This window comes from Nannobrachium achirus, assembly GCF_963921795.1.
Source record: "Nannobrachium achirus genome assembly, chromosome: 15".
NCBI classification, from domain to species: domain Eukaryota; kingdom Metazoa; phylum Chordata; class Actinopteri; order Myctophiformes; family Myctophidae; genus Nannobrachium; species Nannobrachium achirus.
In genome coordinates, this window is record NC_137822.1 from 6,982,380 (window position 1) to 6,998,073 (window position 15,694).

The 15,694-nt window shown below is 42.8% G+C and overlaps 1 protein-coding gene across 1 annotated transcript in view; it reads left to right on the plus strand.

Annotated features, from left to right (window-relative positions):
* Positions 1-15,694, plus strand: part of adamts6 (ADAM metallopeptidase with thrombospondin type 1 motif, 6) — a gene marked incomplete at both ends in the record, with an annotated part of 138,683 nt that overhangs the window by 98,593 nt on the left and 24,396 nt on the right. The window contains 3 exon segments of the mRNA XM_080743002.1: positions 3,961-4,124; positions 8,874-9,012; positions 14,788-14,917. Of these exon segments, the coding sequence (XP_080599128.1) occupies positions 3,961-4,124; positions 8,874-9,012; positions 14,788-14,917 (433 nt within the window).

Genomic DNA, 15,694 nt, shown 5'->3' on the forward strand with positions numbered 1-15,694 from the left:
AGCCATACCTTGCCATACCAATTGACGCCTCTGCACAAACTGTTTGCACTGGTGGAAAGTAACTGTAGGCCTTGAGTACAATTTAACTTTACTTAGTTTTCTATACTTTAAACTTCTACTCCATTACATCTCAGAGGCCAATATTGTGAGTTTTTATCCCTTCTTACTTTACTAGTCACTTTACAGATTTAGATTATTATTCCAAGACATATTAACCACTCAAGTGCTATTTTATAATTTCTCCTTCTTCTTCCTCTTCTTTTAATATTTGAGTACTTTAACTTTGGCACATTATGTGCCAAAGTAACTATGTAAATGCAGGCCTTTCTGTATGTGGTATTGCAATACTTTCACTTTACCAATTATATATATATATATATATATATATATATATATATATATATCCCTAAAGGCTCTACTCTAGGGTCTTCTCTGTTTTTACTGACTAAAACTAAATACAAACTAAGCCATGATGACTAAAACTATGACTAAATATGTTGACAATTTCGCCAACAAATGAAAACTAGACTAAAATGTTAGGGAGGGACTAGTGGAGAAGAGATCCAGTAGAACTACAAGACAATTCGTTTTACGTTTGGTTGCGCTCTGGTGTCTGTTGCGCACTGAAAATAGCAGATCGACAAGCTCACAACGCGCTGCACCACAACGCGTTGTGAGCTTGTCGATCTGCTATTTTCCTGCGAAAGCTTTCCCATGCACAACACCGATGCGATGCAGGGGTTTAAGTGGTTTAAACCATTTAGATCGTGTACACATTATTGCGTATCATTTTATGCTTTAGCTATTAAATATAGCAGATATACAAGCTCACGCAAGCTTGTAGATCTGCTATTTTTTGAAAAATCTGTGTGCAATTCTTTGAATATTTTGACCCGATTCTCTAAGTGTCTTCAGAATCCTTCTAAGGTTTTTTGAAAAATATATGTTTCTATGTCGGCAGTGCTCAAACTTTTTCATGTGAAGGACCCCCAAAATGATATATATTTGGCCACGGACCCCCATCTCAAAATATTGTATCAGGGACCCCCCAGAAGCAAATATTTGAGTTACAAACGTTAAAAAATATATATATTCAAAGATTTGCACAAATCTTCATGATTTTTCAAAAATAGCAGATCTACAAGCTCGCAGCGCGGCACTCGGTGCCGCGCTGTGAGCTTGTATATCTGCTATTTTTCAATAGCTAAAGCATTCAATAATTCTAGGCCTGAATGCCTTAAGCAAAAAGAAAGGCTGGGTACAAAAGGAGGAGTAAACATGTGTTACAGTAATCCTGGAGGATTCTACCAGCGTTAAAATGCACAAAGGAACAACAGAGACGGCCTGGGATCATTTCTCCTCAATTTGGCCCTGTTTCAATGCTGAGAAAGTGGATATTTTCAGATCTTGTTGTGGTTGGAGACCAACCTTTGTTTTGACAACCGGAGAGAATGGTATTCAGGAGAGTCTTCCAAGCTTTCACCTGACGTGTGCGTGCGTGCGCGGGCGTGTGTGTGTGTGTATTTTCATTCTCGCTCTTGAGCTAGATTTGTGCGTGCGTATGTGTGCATATATCGTTGCTGTTGCGCAGAAACCTTGTATCTCCATAATTTAATGTTTTTTTTTTTTTGTAATTTCATGCTCTGCTTCATCATACGGTACCACAGTGTCACACAAAAGGAGCAAAAATAGCTTTCACGATGCAAGATGACTGAAAGCTTGTACCGTTAGTGCCTATTGAGATCGGCACATTTTCTGTGGCAACCTGCCAAGATCACACATGTCACACGTGACTTCTCTTTCTTTTTTTTATCTCAAAAAAGCGCCTGCAATGTAGTGAATTTGAAACTACATTGTAGGACGTAAATGTGTGAGGTAAGCAGACAAAGTGACGTGAGTGAGATGGAAAAAAAAAAAAACCTGGGTGAAATCTGCCAATCTCTATAGGCACTAACGGTATGTCTGCGTTTTCGGCTTATTTTTATTAGTATTTTGTTAAAGTGAAAGTGGTTAAGTGTGGTCTGTTGGTTTTATTAATATTTCACAGATGAAAAGTATTAACAATAGTTTGTGACTAAATAATAACTACATTGGATCAAGTGGAACACACTAAGGCTAGGCAATATGTTCGAAAATGTACCTTCGTCGAGGTGTCAGCATGCGACTTATACATATACTGTGCCGACGAAGACGGCTTGAAATGAGGTATTGGTGAACGTGTCAAATGAATTAACAGACACACTATGCATGCACGTAGCACATGCAAAAAAGCAGTCCATCTGTAACCAGGTGTGGTTATTTCAATAAAACCATTTTTGGAAAATGGAAATAAGGCATTTAATTTCTTTATTCTATGTGTACTGTGCAATGTGCATGCAAAACTATATAATGCAAACAGACATAGTATCAGGCCTGCTGTATGGATATCTAGATGGGTGGTGAAAGTGTTTTGTTCCATATATGGGCATAAAGGGATTTGTTCCCCCTTAACGGGTATCTCTCTAACAGGGCATCATCTGGGATACAATCCCTTTTATGCCCATATATGGAGATCAGTGATGTGGACATTAGGGATCTCCATATATGGGCATAAAAGGGATTTGTTCCCCTGGCATCACAGGGATCTCCATATCTCCATATATGGGCATAAAAGGGATTTGTTCCCCCTGGCATCACAGGGATCTCTCTAACAGGGCATCATCTGGGATACAATCCCTTTTTTGCCCATATATGGAGATCATAGTGTGGTTATCCTAACAGGGCATCATCTGGGATACAATCCCCTTTATGTCCATAATATATGGAGATCCTTAACACTGTGATGTCACCTGTTTATGCCCATATATGGAGATCTCTGCTCTGAGTATCTGACATCACCTGTGATGTCACTTGTGATGTCACAGTGATGTGTCAGGGGAACCACAGTGTCTTTTTAGACACAATAAGCCGGCAGTTTCTTTGTTACTATTTACACCAGCCCCCATAAGTCACATTTGACCATGAAAGATTGCAGTGCATCTTGGGAATGGGCTTATTCATTGTGTCTAAAAATACATATTTAGCCACTTGCGTGCATGCCCCCAACCTGGGGGAATGCATGCAAATCAAAATTTGCAAAATCACAAAAACGATAGAAAGAAGTAAATGAAAACATTTTAACACTCATCTTTTCTTTTCTCTGATGACTAAAATATGAACCCTTGTTGTAAAAAACTAAAGTTGTCCTTTAAGTACAGTTACTTGGCTACTTTCCACCACTTTATACAAGGTTTCCTATACGATAATATTGTATTTATATACGGTAGGTGGACACCTTTTCACGATACATGCACATTTGCACAAGTGCATGTATAGTACGGTGAAAAGGTTGTGTGTGTGCGCGCGCGCGTGTGCGTGTGCTCGCTGTGAGCTCTGTTCTGTGTCTGTTCACGGGGTGAAAACATCAGGGAGCAAAACAGATTGACGATGATGATGAAGATGATGATGAATGACGCTGATGACATCATCACCACACCAAAACACTGGACTCCACCTGTTGTCTTAGCTACCGTTAGAGAGAGAGAGAGAGAGAGAGAAAATGTATTTTTCTTTTCTTTATTATGATTTATTATTTTTATTTTTAGGTATTAAAAGATCATAAAAGTTTTTAAATTGTCAGTTCACTGTCATCTGGGGAACCCCCAAATCCCACATACTGTATATACAGTATATAGTCACTTGTCGGGCAGTTTCAAATTTGTATGTTTTTTGTAAATTAAAACCCTGCTTCATCATACAAGAACTGTCGAAATTAGTGAAAATACCAGATCTACAAGCACAATCGCGAGGCGCTGTGTGCTTGTTGATCGCCTATTTTCACTAGTTTAAATCCTTTTTTAAATGATAATACAAAACGAATGGTTTTGGACATACAAGGTTTCCAATCTGACAATGACGACGTGCCGTTGTTTGTGCGTGCAGCGTTGAAGTCTGAAGGAGACGACTACTACATCAACGGCGCCTGGACCATCGACTGGCCCCGCAAGTTCGACATCGCGGGGACCGCCTTCTACTACAAGAGACCCTCCGACGAGCCCGAGTCCCTGGAGGCCCTGGGGGCCACCACCGAGAACCTCGTTGTCATGGTAACTACCCCGCCGTTGTCGCGCTGCATGCCTATCATCATCACCACCAGGGACGTGCAGAGAGTGTTAGAGAGGCAGAGGCTGAAATTTCTAAAAGGGCTTTTTGGAGAATACATCGAAAATAGCAGACCTCCAAGTAGAGATCTGCGCGGGAATGATTTTTTAATCCCATTACCGCCCGCTCCCACTTGATTTCTGACCACTCCCGCCCGCCGCCGCAATGATTTCATTTTTGACCGCCCACACGGCCCCGCAGTTAATTCTTGTCCGCCCGCTCCCGCCTGCAAAAAGTAATAATAATGCGCGTCCACATGCAGCCTCCCTCCCAAGAAGACACATTGAGATCCAAAACCATTAAAAGAAATGTGGCTGTGCACGATGAGAGGAGCATTTGTGAGGGGTTGCACAATGCACACACAAGTGGGAAAGTGTTTATATTGCGATGGGAGGGACATATATAAATAGTTTTGTATTAAATAGTGAGTGACAATGCCGCCGCGACAAGCTGCGTAGTGCAAAGCTCACAACGTGTCGCAGCTTTGAGTCTGGCTATTTTCGGTGCTTGACTTCTACACATTTCTTGATTTCAACATAAGATGCTGCATTCAAGTTCAGGAGAGTTCTGACAAGGCAATTCTCTTGAATGGCATGGAAAGAGGGCATTTGCATTTCTTTCACCATTGTAAAAATCACACCCGTGTGAACTGAGCGGTGGTCGTGTGGGGTGGGGGGAGGGGTGCCTGTGTGTCTGGGGTGGTGGGGGGGGGGGAAGGGTGCCTGTGTGTGTGTGTGTGTGGGGGGGGGGGGGGTGCCTGTGTGTGTGGGGTGGCGGTGTGTGTGTGTGTGTGTGTGTTGCAGTTGATGCTCAGGGCAGGCTAGACTCAACAGCACCTCTCTGGTCACCCAGGGTACTCAGGCTACACCAGAGGCTACATACAGACAGACAGACAGACAGACAGACAGACAGACACACACGGCCACGCTATGGAGACGGTGTGACCACCGCTCAAAAACTGCATTCATGGTCAAGCCCCCTTTGATGTCTATGTGTGCCACAGTTGGATTCTTCTGCTTTTGATATCTCTCCGCTCCCTCCCTCCCCTCTCTCTGATTATTCTTTTTTGTGCAGTGCTCCTTGGAAGGAGCTATGTAAGCTCCAACATCTGGCTATGTCCGTTTGTCCAAAGTTTGCCCAGGGTCACATTGACCAATTAAATTAATCATGAATAGCCTAGCACCGCTCACTTCACACACTGGGTGTGGTTTCTTTATGGCCGGTGGTGGGGATGATATCGTCACTGTTGGGCAGAGACATTTTATCTCCGTATTTTAAAGAGGTGGTGCCATAGTTTTGTACTTTTTCTGTTTTGTATGTGTCTATGGAGTTAACATTACTCTAATAGACCACGGGTGTGGTTATAATGTGCACATTTGCCTTCCCTATGTATTTTTGGTTTCTTCCTGAAAGCTGAAAGCCACCGAGTCAAAAGTCACCGATCGAAAAACACAGATTTAATGACATCATAAAATCACCACCCACCTGACAACCAGGCATATTTAATTAACTGGTGGTTGTGTCCACTTAAAACATAATTTTAACACTTTCTGTACACTTTTTTTTTTGGAAGAAATCTTCCTCCCAGTATGATCATAATACCTGATCATAATTTTTTAGGGGGCAAAACAATCATGGCACCCCATCTTTAACTTTTTTTCTCTCTGTAAATCAACGCCCCTATACTGCCTACTTGATCATACTACAGCTTCACACAAAACCATCCAAAGTAGCACAGACCCACAAGCTTGAAGCGTGGCACGTTTTGAGCTTGTAGATCTGCTACTTTTGACGCGTTTGAATTTGAATCCTGAATAGTATTCTGTTTTATGACATAATGAGGTTTCCACCCGACAGAGACGATAATGTTTTTATCCCCGCCTCCCCTCAGACTGAATTAAATGCATGCATTTCTCCTTGGGAAATATATAGGAAATATGTTTGATATTCATAGTTTGATATCCAGTTTAACAATCTAATTAAAAATGTGAGATATGTGGGCGGATTTTCTAAACTGGAAATCTTTCTAAATGTTTAAAGTTGTCTTAAAAAAAATAGCTCCTCTACAAGTGCAATGCTATTAGAGTTACAGGCACGTAAGGTTCCATTTTGCTTCCTACAGTAAGTACCAATCCTTTAGCTGGGGATCTCTCATCCCCATCCGGGAAAGCATCTGTCACTTTAGATTTTACCTAGAATATATAGCACAACACACGTTTCTCAGAAAACTCTTCGATCTGGAAAACATTGTCAGATGGGGGGGGGGACATGTTTGACCGCTAGGGCATCTGTAGAATGGCCCTCAGGTCTCAATGGGGTACAGCCCCCCCTGGGGGTCCCAGTCAGAACCCTGCAGGTTGAGAACCAGCGTGTCTCTGCTCTGGCTCAGTCCACACTTTAGATTCAACATCTGGCTGCAAAACCTTAGCTGACCCTCGGCCAGTTGTTTGGAAGGTAACTGCTATTTATATGGGGAAAGTGAAAAGCTTTTCTTTTTTGGGTGGTGGGGTGGAGGGGGGTAAGTGTAAACACACGTTATTTGGCGAGGGCGTGTGTTATCGTTGAAGGGTTTGCTCTGTCATGTTCAAGTACCTATGTAAGTACGTCGGTTTGAATACCGTAATGACAGGTGTCCTTTGCATGTGCCTATGTGTGGAGCGTACATGTACGGGACAGAGTGTCTGTGTGTGTGTGTGTGTGTGCGCGCGTTTATGGTTCCGCGTGTGGCGGTACTTCTGCGGTGGTGCAGTATGTAACTAACTCACTGAGCCAGTGGCGTCAGTTCAGCAAAAGTTAGGGTATGGCAAAGATGGGAGTCCTCATGGAAAAGAGGCATTACATTTTGTATAACACGGTTCTATTGTGAAAATAGCAGATCTACATGCTCACAACGCCTCGCGCTGCGAGGCGTTGTGAGCATGTAGATCGGCTATTTTCACGTCTGAAAAAAACATTTTTTTTCAATTTTTTTACACAGGTTTCTATGGTTTCTTGGGCTGGATATGGCAGCCTGGAATGGTTGTTCAAGTGCAGCTAAACTTAGCATGTTAGTAAACGTGCCACAATTAACAATAATGCATTGCACCTGTGCAGCTGACCTGCGGAACCTGGGAATATACCATGTTGTTAACGTTTGCATTTGTAGTTATTTTACTGTAATTTAACAACATAATAACCAGCGCAGATAGACAAAAGGACATTCATGGATTTATATTTAAAAGTAACTTTTATTTTCCCCCCTGGACCCAGGGTATGGCAGCTGCATACCCCTGCCATACCCAATTGACGCCCCTGCACTGAGCGTATGTTTGTCAGACTCCTCAGTTGCCCCCCTCAGGACTGCGGTGGCTTTCGCTTGAGGCACGACCGGCTAAAAATACCCGGCCGCACAGCAGCACCACTAGAATAGACAGACCACTGGCCTCCTCTCTCACAGCAGCACCACTAGAATAGACAGACCACTGGCCTCCTCTCTCACAGCAGCACCACTAGAATAGACAGACCACTGGCCTCCTCTCTCACAGCAGCACCACTAGAATAGACAGACCACTGGCCTCCTCTCTCACAGCAGCACCACTAGAATAGACAGACCACTGGCCTCCTCTCCCCGACCACCAACCATCCTCCTGTGGCTCCAAGATATTCCTTTGGTCCCGCTCGGCGCACATATGCTAACATAATCACCGTATATAGACATTTAATCCCTTTGTTTGGCGGCCATAGCTGAGTGGGTAGTGAGAGAGAGAGAGAGAGTGTGTCTGGGATTTGGAAGGTTCCCGGTTTGACCCTCTACACCAGGGGTCTTCAAAGTGGGTGACGGGGCACCCAGGGGTGCCACGACGGCAGTCCAGGGGTGCCGCGAGATCATTTGATAATGTTTGGAATTTATTTGGACACTTGAAAAAATATTATTTAGTATAATTTTAAACTTGAAGTACACAGTTATTTTCAGTCAGTTCTAACCAAAATGGCTATTATCTCAACGTTTTCCTCACAACATAATCACTAAAATATCGTCACTGTCGGGCAGAAACCTCGTATCTCCAAGTTTCAAATGTGTACGTCTTTTGCCCTGCCTCATCATACAAGGCCGTCGCACAAAACTAGTGAAAACAGCCGATCTACAAGCACACAACGCCTCGCATCACTAGTTTAGTACATTTTATAGATGATAAATGTGAGCTTGTGGATCAGCTGTTTTCGGTGAAGAGATGTCGTGTGGAGGGACACAATGAGGGGACGATGTATAGACCCCTTGGGGCGACCCCGGTTAACCAAGTTGAAGTGGTTAACCCAGATGAACTGTAGCGCATGATCGACAAACATTTGGTGAAACTAAACAAACAAACAAACAAAGGAACGACCCAATATCTTAGTGATTAGGGGACGTAACGCCCTATTTTTGCCGTATCCCTAAACTTCTCTGCCTTTTTTTCCATTTTGAATAACATTGTGGATCTGCTATTTTCACAAATTTTGTGCAACATTCTTGTTTGATGAAGTAGGGCTTTCAGTGACGGGAGAACATACCATTTTGAAACTTGGAGATACCGGTACAAGGTTTCTGCCCGACAGTGACGATATATCAAGCTCAAATCTAAAAATCACACAACCCTTTCCCGGTGGTTTTCATGGGTCAAACAGACAGACAGACAAACAAACCAACGCATGCATTCTCCTCTCTCCGTCCACAGGTGCTGCTCCAGGAGCAGAACCTGGGCATAGAGTACCAGTTCAACGTGCCCATCCAGCGCACGGGCAGCGGGGACAACGAGGTGGGCTTCAGCTGGCACCACCTGCCCTGGTCGGAATGCTCCGCCACCTGCGCCGGAGGTGAGGCTGCCGCCCCCATGCCACGCACTGTGAGCTTGTAGATCTGCTGTTTTGAAATCTTGAAATAGGACATTCTGCATAATGAGTACTTTCTACTTTTGCTACTTAAAGGATTAGTTCACCCCCAATATGACATATTTTCTATTGATTACTCATGCCATGGAGACTTAAGTTCAATAATATGTTTTTGTATTTGTCACATTCCTAAGACAGAAAATGTATTATAGTAAATGTACCCCCATTAATTCTGGATCAGAACCCAAATGCATTTAGGTCCCCATCCGGAATCAATGGGGTTACATTTATTGTAATCAAATTATTGTCTATGGATCAAAAAACCCAAAAATATTATTGAACTCCAGTCTCCATGGCATGAGTAATCAACAGCAAACAAGTCATTTTGGGGGTGAACTACTCCTTCAAAGTACATTTCTATACCAATACTTTTGTACTTTTACTGAAGTAAATTCTGAATTCCGGACCTTTACTTGTTACAGAGTATATCTACTTTGCGGTATTGATACTTTTACTTTGATTGATACTTTTATACCACTGGTGTTCATGGCCCAGCCATCTGACCACTGAACACAGTTAAGGCCTGTCCATACACTCTCCGAAACCAAACTTTTTATCGGAAAAGGTCCAGTTCCAATACAAAATGACGTCACTCGGAACTTCTGAAAACCATTACCCCGAATTATAGTTCGGAAAGCTGGATGTCGGAAAGTCGGAACTCTCCAACAAAAAGTTCGGTTTTGGAGAGAGTATGGACTTCAGTCCAGTGACCAGGTGCAGCACTGCTAGGCTCCATGCATTTGATCAAGCCATTGTGTTCCAGCTAGCTAGGCTCGCAGTATACTTTTTTTTAAGTTCCTATTCATCGATATCCCAATGAAATGAAATTAGCATTAGCATTTCTCTAAGCTTTAATCTGGTTAGGTCGTTCAAGAGATAAGACGCTCTTCTGAAAGTCTTCTCGCTGCCAGTTGTGGCTTTTGTGGCCGCAGCCGTTTTAACCCATTTAGGCCTAGAATTATTGAATGCTTCAACCAGTGAAAAATAGCAGATATACAAGCTCACTGCGAGCTTGTAGATCTGCTATTTTTTGGAAAAAGTCTTAAAAATGTGTGCAAATCTTTGAATATATGTATTTTCAAACCGAACGATTGTAACTCAAATTTTGCTTCTGGGTGGTCCCTGGAACTAAATATTTTGAGATGGGAGTCCGTGGCCAAATAAATATCATTTTGGGGGTCCTTCACATGAAAAAGTCTGAGAACCACTGACATAGTAGTAGAACAGACTAACTGAGCTGGAGCTCAGTTAGTCTGTTCTTGAGAGACTACTATGTCAGTGGTTCTCAAACGTGAAAAGGACCTTTTCTTTGACGATGGCTGGCCAGATATGCTGACATAGAATCAAAGGTTTTTCAAAAAATCTTAGAAGGATTCAAAAGACACTTATAGATTCGGGTCACAATTCAAATTTTCAAAAATAGTAGATCTACAAGCTCGCAGCGCGGCACTCGGTGCCGCGCTGTGAGCTTGTATATCTGCTATTTTTCAATAGTTAAATCATAAAATAATAATACTCAATAATGTGTACCGGTTCTGAATGGGTTTTAATAATAAATTCGATATGTATATTTTGCATAGTTCTGGCCCCGGCGCAACAGAGATGGTGTAATTCCTATGAATGAGTAGCTGTGCATATCTTCTGGTTTTTAGGCACAGAGCGGTATGTGGTCTGTCTTCCAGAAGCCGTGGGTCTCTCCTACAAAGTCAGATATTCTTAAAGTCTGAAAAACCACAGCGAAAATGTTGACCATGGCCTCAAGAATGGCTGAAGCCAAGGCTTTGAGCCCTGGAAGCAGGGGCGTCACAAGTGGGGGGGAAAGTGGGACTGAGTTACTAGGGCCCAAGGTGGAGGGGCCTTAAATATTTAACTACCGGTATTGAAAAATAGCAGATATACAAGCTCACAGCGCGGCACCGAGTGCCGCGCTGCGAGCTTGTAGATCTGCTATTTTTGAAAAGTCACGAAAATGTGTGCAAATCTTTGAATATATGTATTTTTTAAGCAAACATTTCTAACTCAAATTTTCATTCTGGGGCGTCCCTGGAACTAAATATTTTGAAATGGGGGTCCGTGGCGAAATACATATCATTTTGGGGGTCCTTCACATGAAAAGGTTTGAGCACCACTGACATAGAAACATAGGTTTAAAAAAAAAAACTTGCACAAATTCTTCACGATTTTTCCAAAAATAGCAGATCTACAAGCTCGCAGCGTGGCACTCTGTGCCGCGCTGTGAGCTTGTATATCTGCTATTTTTCAATAGTTAAAGCAGAAAATAATGCGTAAATAATGCGTTCCCCGTCTAAATGGGTTAAACACCCTCCCCCTATGAAGGACATTAATGGGGGGCCCCGCAGCGAATCCTTGTACCCAGGGCCCAGCATTTGGTGCGACGCCCCTGCCCTGAAAGCAGTGGGTTTCATGTAACAATAAATAGTGTTTCTCCCCCAGTTGTCAAGCGTGGCCTCTGGATGCGTTTGTAATATTTTGTAAAAAGAAACCATGTCTGAATAAGCATGTGGGTTTTTGTGAGGAAGCATATTCTATAACCGTGCCGCTGCCTTTCCTAAATGGACAAAGCATGCACAGCCAGGGGCGTCACACCAAATTCTGGGCCCTGGGTACAAGGATTCACTGCGGGCCCCCCATGAATGTTAACTATTGAAAAATAGCAGATATACAAGCTCACAGCGCGGCACCGAGTGCCGCGCTGTGAGCTTGTAGATCTGCTATTTTTGAAAAATCGTGAAAATGTGTGCAAGAAACCTATGTCAAGGACCCCCAAGATGATATCTATTTGGCCACGGACCCCGATCTCAAAATATTTAGTTCCAGGGACCCCCAGAAGAAAAAATTTGAGTTAGAAATGTTCGCTTGAAAAATACATATATTCAAAGATTTTCACACATTTTCACAACTTTTCAAAAATAGCAGATCTACAAGCTCGCAGCGCGGCACTCGGTGCCGCGCTGTGAGCTTGTATATCTGCTATTTTTCAATAGCTAAAGTTACTAGGGCCCCTCCACCTTGGGCCCCAGTAACTCAGTCCCACTTTCCTACCCCTTGTGACGCCCCTGTGCACAGCCATCCTGACTTCCCTCTCGACCTGGTGTCCCTATTTTGGGGCATTGTCATTATAGTATAATTATATAATGATATCATTTACAGACTCTTCTTTCAAACGAAACGTTTAAAACGTCTCTGCCGGGTGGAAACCTCGCACGTCCAAAACTGTTGCAAAAAGTAGCAGATCTACAAGCGTTTCGAGCTTGTAGATCTGCTACTTTTGATTATTTTGTGTGACGCTGTTAGTTATTTATGAAGAAAAATTAAAGAATAGAAAATATGAATGTTAAAATGTTTTCATTTACTGCTTTCTGTCCTTTTAGTGATTTCAACTATTTTTGATTTCAGTGGATGGGGACAAGTGGCTAAATATGTCTTTTTACACTCAATAAGCCCGTTCCCAAGATGCACCGCAATCTTTCTTTCATGGGCAGTGGTGACTTATGGGGGCTGGTAGTGTTACTTTAAATAGTAATAAAGAAATCGCCGGCTTATTGTGTCTAAAAAGACACATTTAGCCACTCGTACGCATGCCACCACCCACTGAAATCAAAATAGTTAAAATGGCTAAAATGATAGAAAGCATTAAATGAAAACATTTTAACACTCATCTTTTTTTTTTCTCTAATTACAATCTAAAATATGAACCCTTGTTGTAATAATAAGAGATAATAGGTTTCTGCCCCAAGAGCGGCGAAACAGGCTCCACCCTCCAAACGGTTAGGGCGTACGGTATAGCACACAATCCCCAGTTCAATTCCCGGCTGTCCGGAACCACCATTTGCTGCCTGACACTCACCTACTGTCCCCCTCTGACACTGCTGTCAATAAAGACTGAAAGACATTTCCAAACAATAACTTACTAGGGCTAAAGCAAGTGGTCACACATGCATTTCGTGGGACGAGAAGCCATCGAAATGTGTTAGTGTGTCCGTCTGCCAAAATGCACTCCGTAAATCATATAGTTTTTATTTTATCTTGATTATACGCAGACTAAAAATAGATGAGATATACAGCAGATAGGATCATCAGCATCACGCTGCTAAAGTATTCAATATAAAACATCCTCTGACGCGCTGATTGTTTTACCCCATGCGGGGTACTATTCCTATAAACTATGTTTCACTCTTAGCGTGCGCACGTGCGTGCGCGCACACGCGCACACACACACGCACACATGCACACAGGCACACACACACATGCGTCCATATCTTATTACGTCTGCCAGACCAGTCTGGTGTGGGACACGTCCCATGTGGTTCCAGACAGACCCTTTCTGAGATGGTATGGAACACGCCAGCAGTGTAAAGTAACTAAGTACATTTACCCAAGTACTGTACTTAAGATATTTTTGAACTTTACTTGAGTGTTTCCACTACATCTCGGATCCTAATATTGTACTTTTACTTCACTACGTTTATTTGAAAACTTGAGTTACTAGTTACTTTGCAGACATACCACTTTAGCCCTATTTTATACCTACTGTAGGCTGTTTGAAAATAGCCGATCTACAAGCTCACAACGCGCCGCTTATAGATCGGCTATTTTCAAACTTCTTTGTACTTTTTCTTTTGATGCTTTAAGTACTTCTTTATTGCTGTATTGATACTTAAACAATACTTTTTCCACCACTAATGGTATGGAGCACACACACAGAGACAGACACACACAAAGACGTGCACGCAAGCGTACGCACATAATGCACGCAGGCACGGACACACGCACGCACTGATATGCTATCCCTCGGTCTCGCCACCATAAGCAGAAGTCAAGAGCCTCGTGCTCTCTCTGTAAAAGGTATTTGCCAAGATATCCAGTAAAAAAAAAAGAATATAAGGAATTTACATGTGTGGATTCAGTCCGGAGAGTGAAAAGCGATACCATCTCTACTACTGCAGCAAACCCAGGGGTGTCGCACCAAATTCTGGGCCCCGGGTACAAGATTCACTGTGGGGCCCCTGTGCTTTAACTATTGAAAAATAGCAGACATACAATGCAAGCTCACAGCGCGGCACCGAGTGCCGCGCTGCAAGCTTGTAGATCAGCTTGTAGATCTGCTAAGGTTTTTTGAAAAATCTATGTTTCAATGTCAGTGGAGCTCAAACCTTTTCATGTGAAGGACCCCCATATGTATTTGGCCACGGACCCCCATCTCAAAATATTTAGTTCCAGGGACCCCCCAGAAGCAAAATTTGAGTTACAAATTTCAAAAATAGCAGATCTACAAGCTCGCAGCGCGGCACTCGGTGCCGCGCTGTGAGCTTGTATATCTGCTATTTTTCAATAGCTAAAGTATAAAATAATTAAGGCCCCTCCACCACCTTGGGCCCTAGTAACTCAGTCCCACTTTCCTACCCCTTGTGACGCCCCTGAGCAAACCTACTTGACACAAGGACCCAGCTCAGATATATTACCCACACTGTTCTTCTGCTCCACCGGGTGGATTGATCGCTTCTTGCTTTTTCTTCTGTGGTTGCACGTGTGTGTGTGTGTGTGCGTGTGCGTGGATGTGGTGGCGGCTGGTGTGTGTGTGTGTGTGTGTGCGTGTGCGTGGATGTGGTGGCGGCTGGTGTGTGTGTGTGTGTGTGTGTGCGTGTGTGCGTGTGTGCGTGTGTCTGCTGGTCTCCCCAGGCTCCCAGAAGCAGGAAGTGGTGTGTAAAAGGATGGACGATAACTCGGTGGTCCAGAACAGCTACTGCGACCCAGACGGCAAACCCCCCGAGAACCAGAGGGCCTGCAACACGGAGCCTTGCCCCCCAGAGTACGTACTGTACTGTTTAAATAACACCTTTGAACTGGCTTGAGACTGGGCTGGCACTAGTACAGTCCTCAGTGTTTAAAGGGATATTCCACTTTCAACAGGGAGCAGTGGAAGGGCCTCTCTCCACATACACACCCATTGTAACTTCAAACTCCATTTTAACCATGATAGATTCATTAAAAACATACATACTTTTTTCCGGTGACTCATAATACCCTCCTAATACGTTTTTTCGATAACTTTTTTCATTTATTTTTAATAATTATTTGGACAAATGGAAAAAATGAAATACAAAAAAACATATTATTAAAAATAAATGAAAAAAAGTTATCAAAAAAACACAGTCTGCTCACATATTAGGAGGGTATTATGAGTCACCAGAAAAAATAATGGGTGTTTTTAATGAATCTATCATGGTTAAAATGGAGTTTGAAGTTACTAAAGAGCTGTAGAACTGAACACACACCCTAGCTATAGCTACCGGTATGTCCTCATTGGAAACAGGTGTTTCATTACGCTTTCATTTATTTATCCTGGCTTTAAAGGAGTAGTTCACCCCCAGAATGACTTTTTTTCTATTGATTACTCACGCCATGGAGACTGGAGTTCAATCATATTTTGAGTTTTTTGTCGCATTCCTAAGACAATAATTTGATTACAATACATTTACCCCCATTGATTCCAGATGGGGACCCAAATGCATTTGGGTCCCCATCCGGAATCAATGGGGGTAAATAGGATATTACTGTGTGAGACTGAACGAGATTCTACACAGTT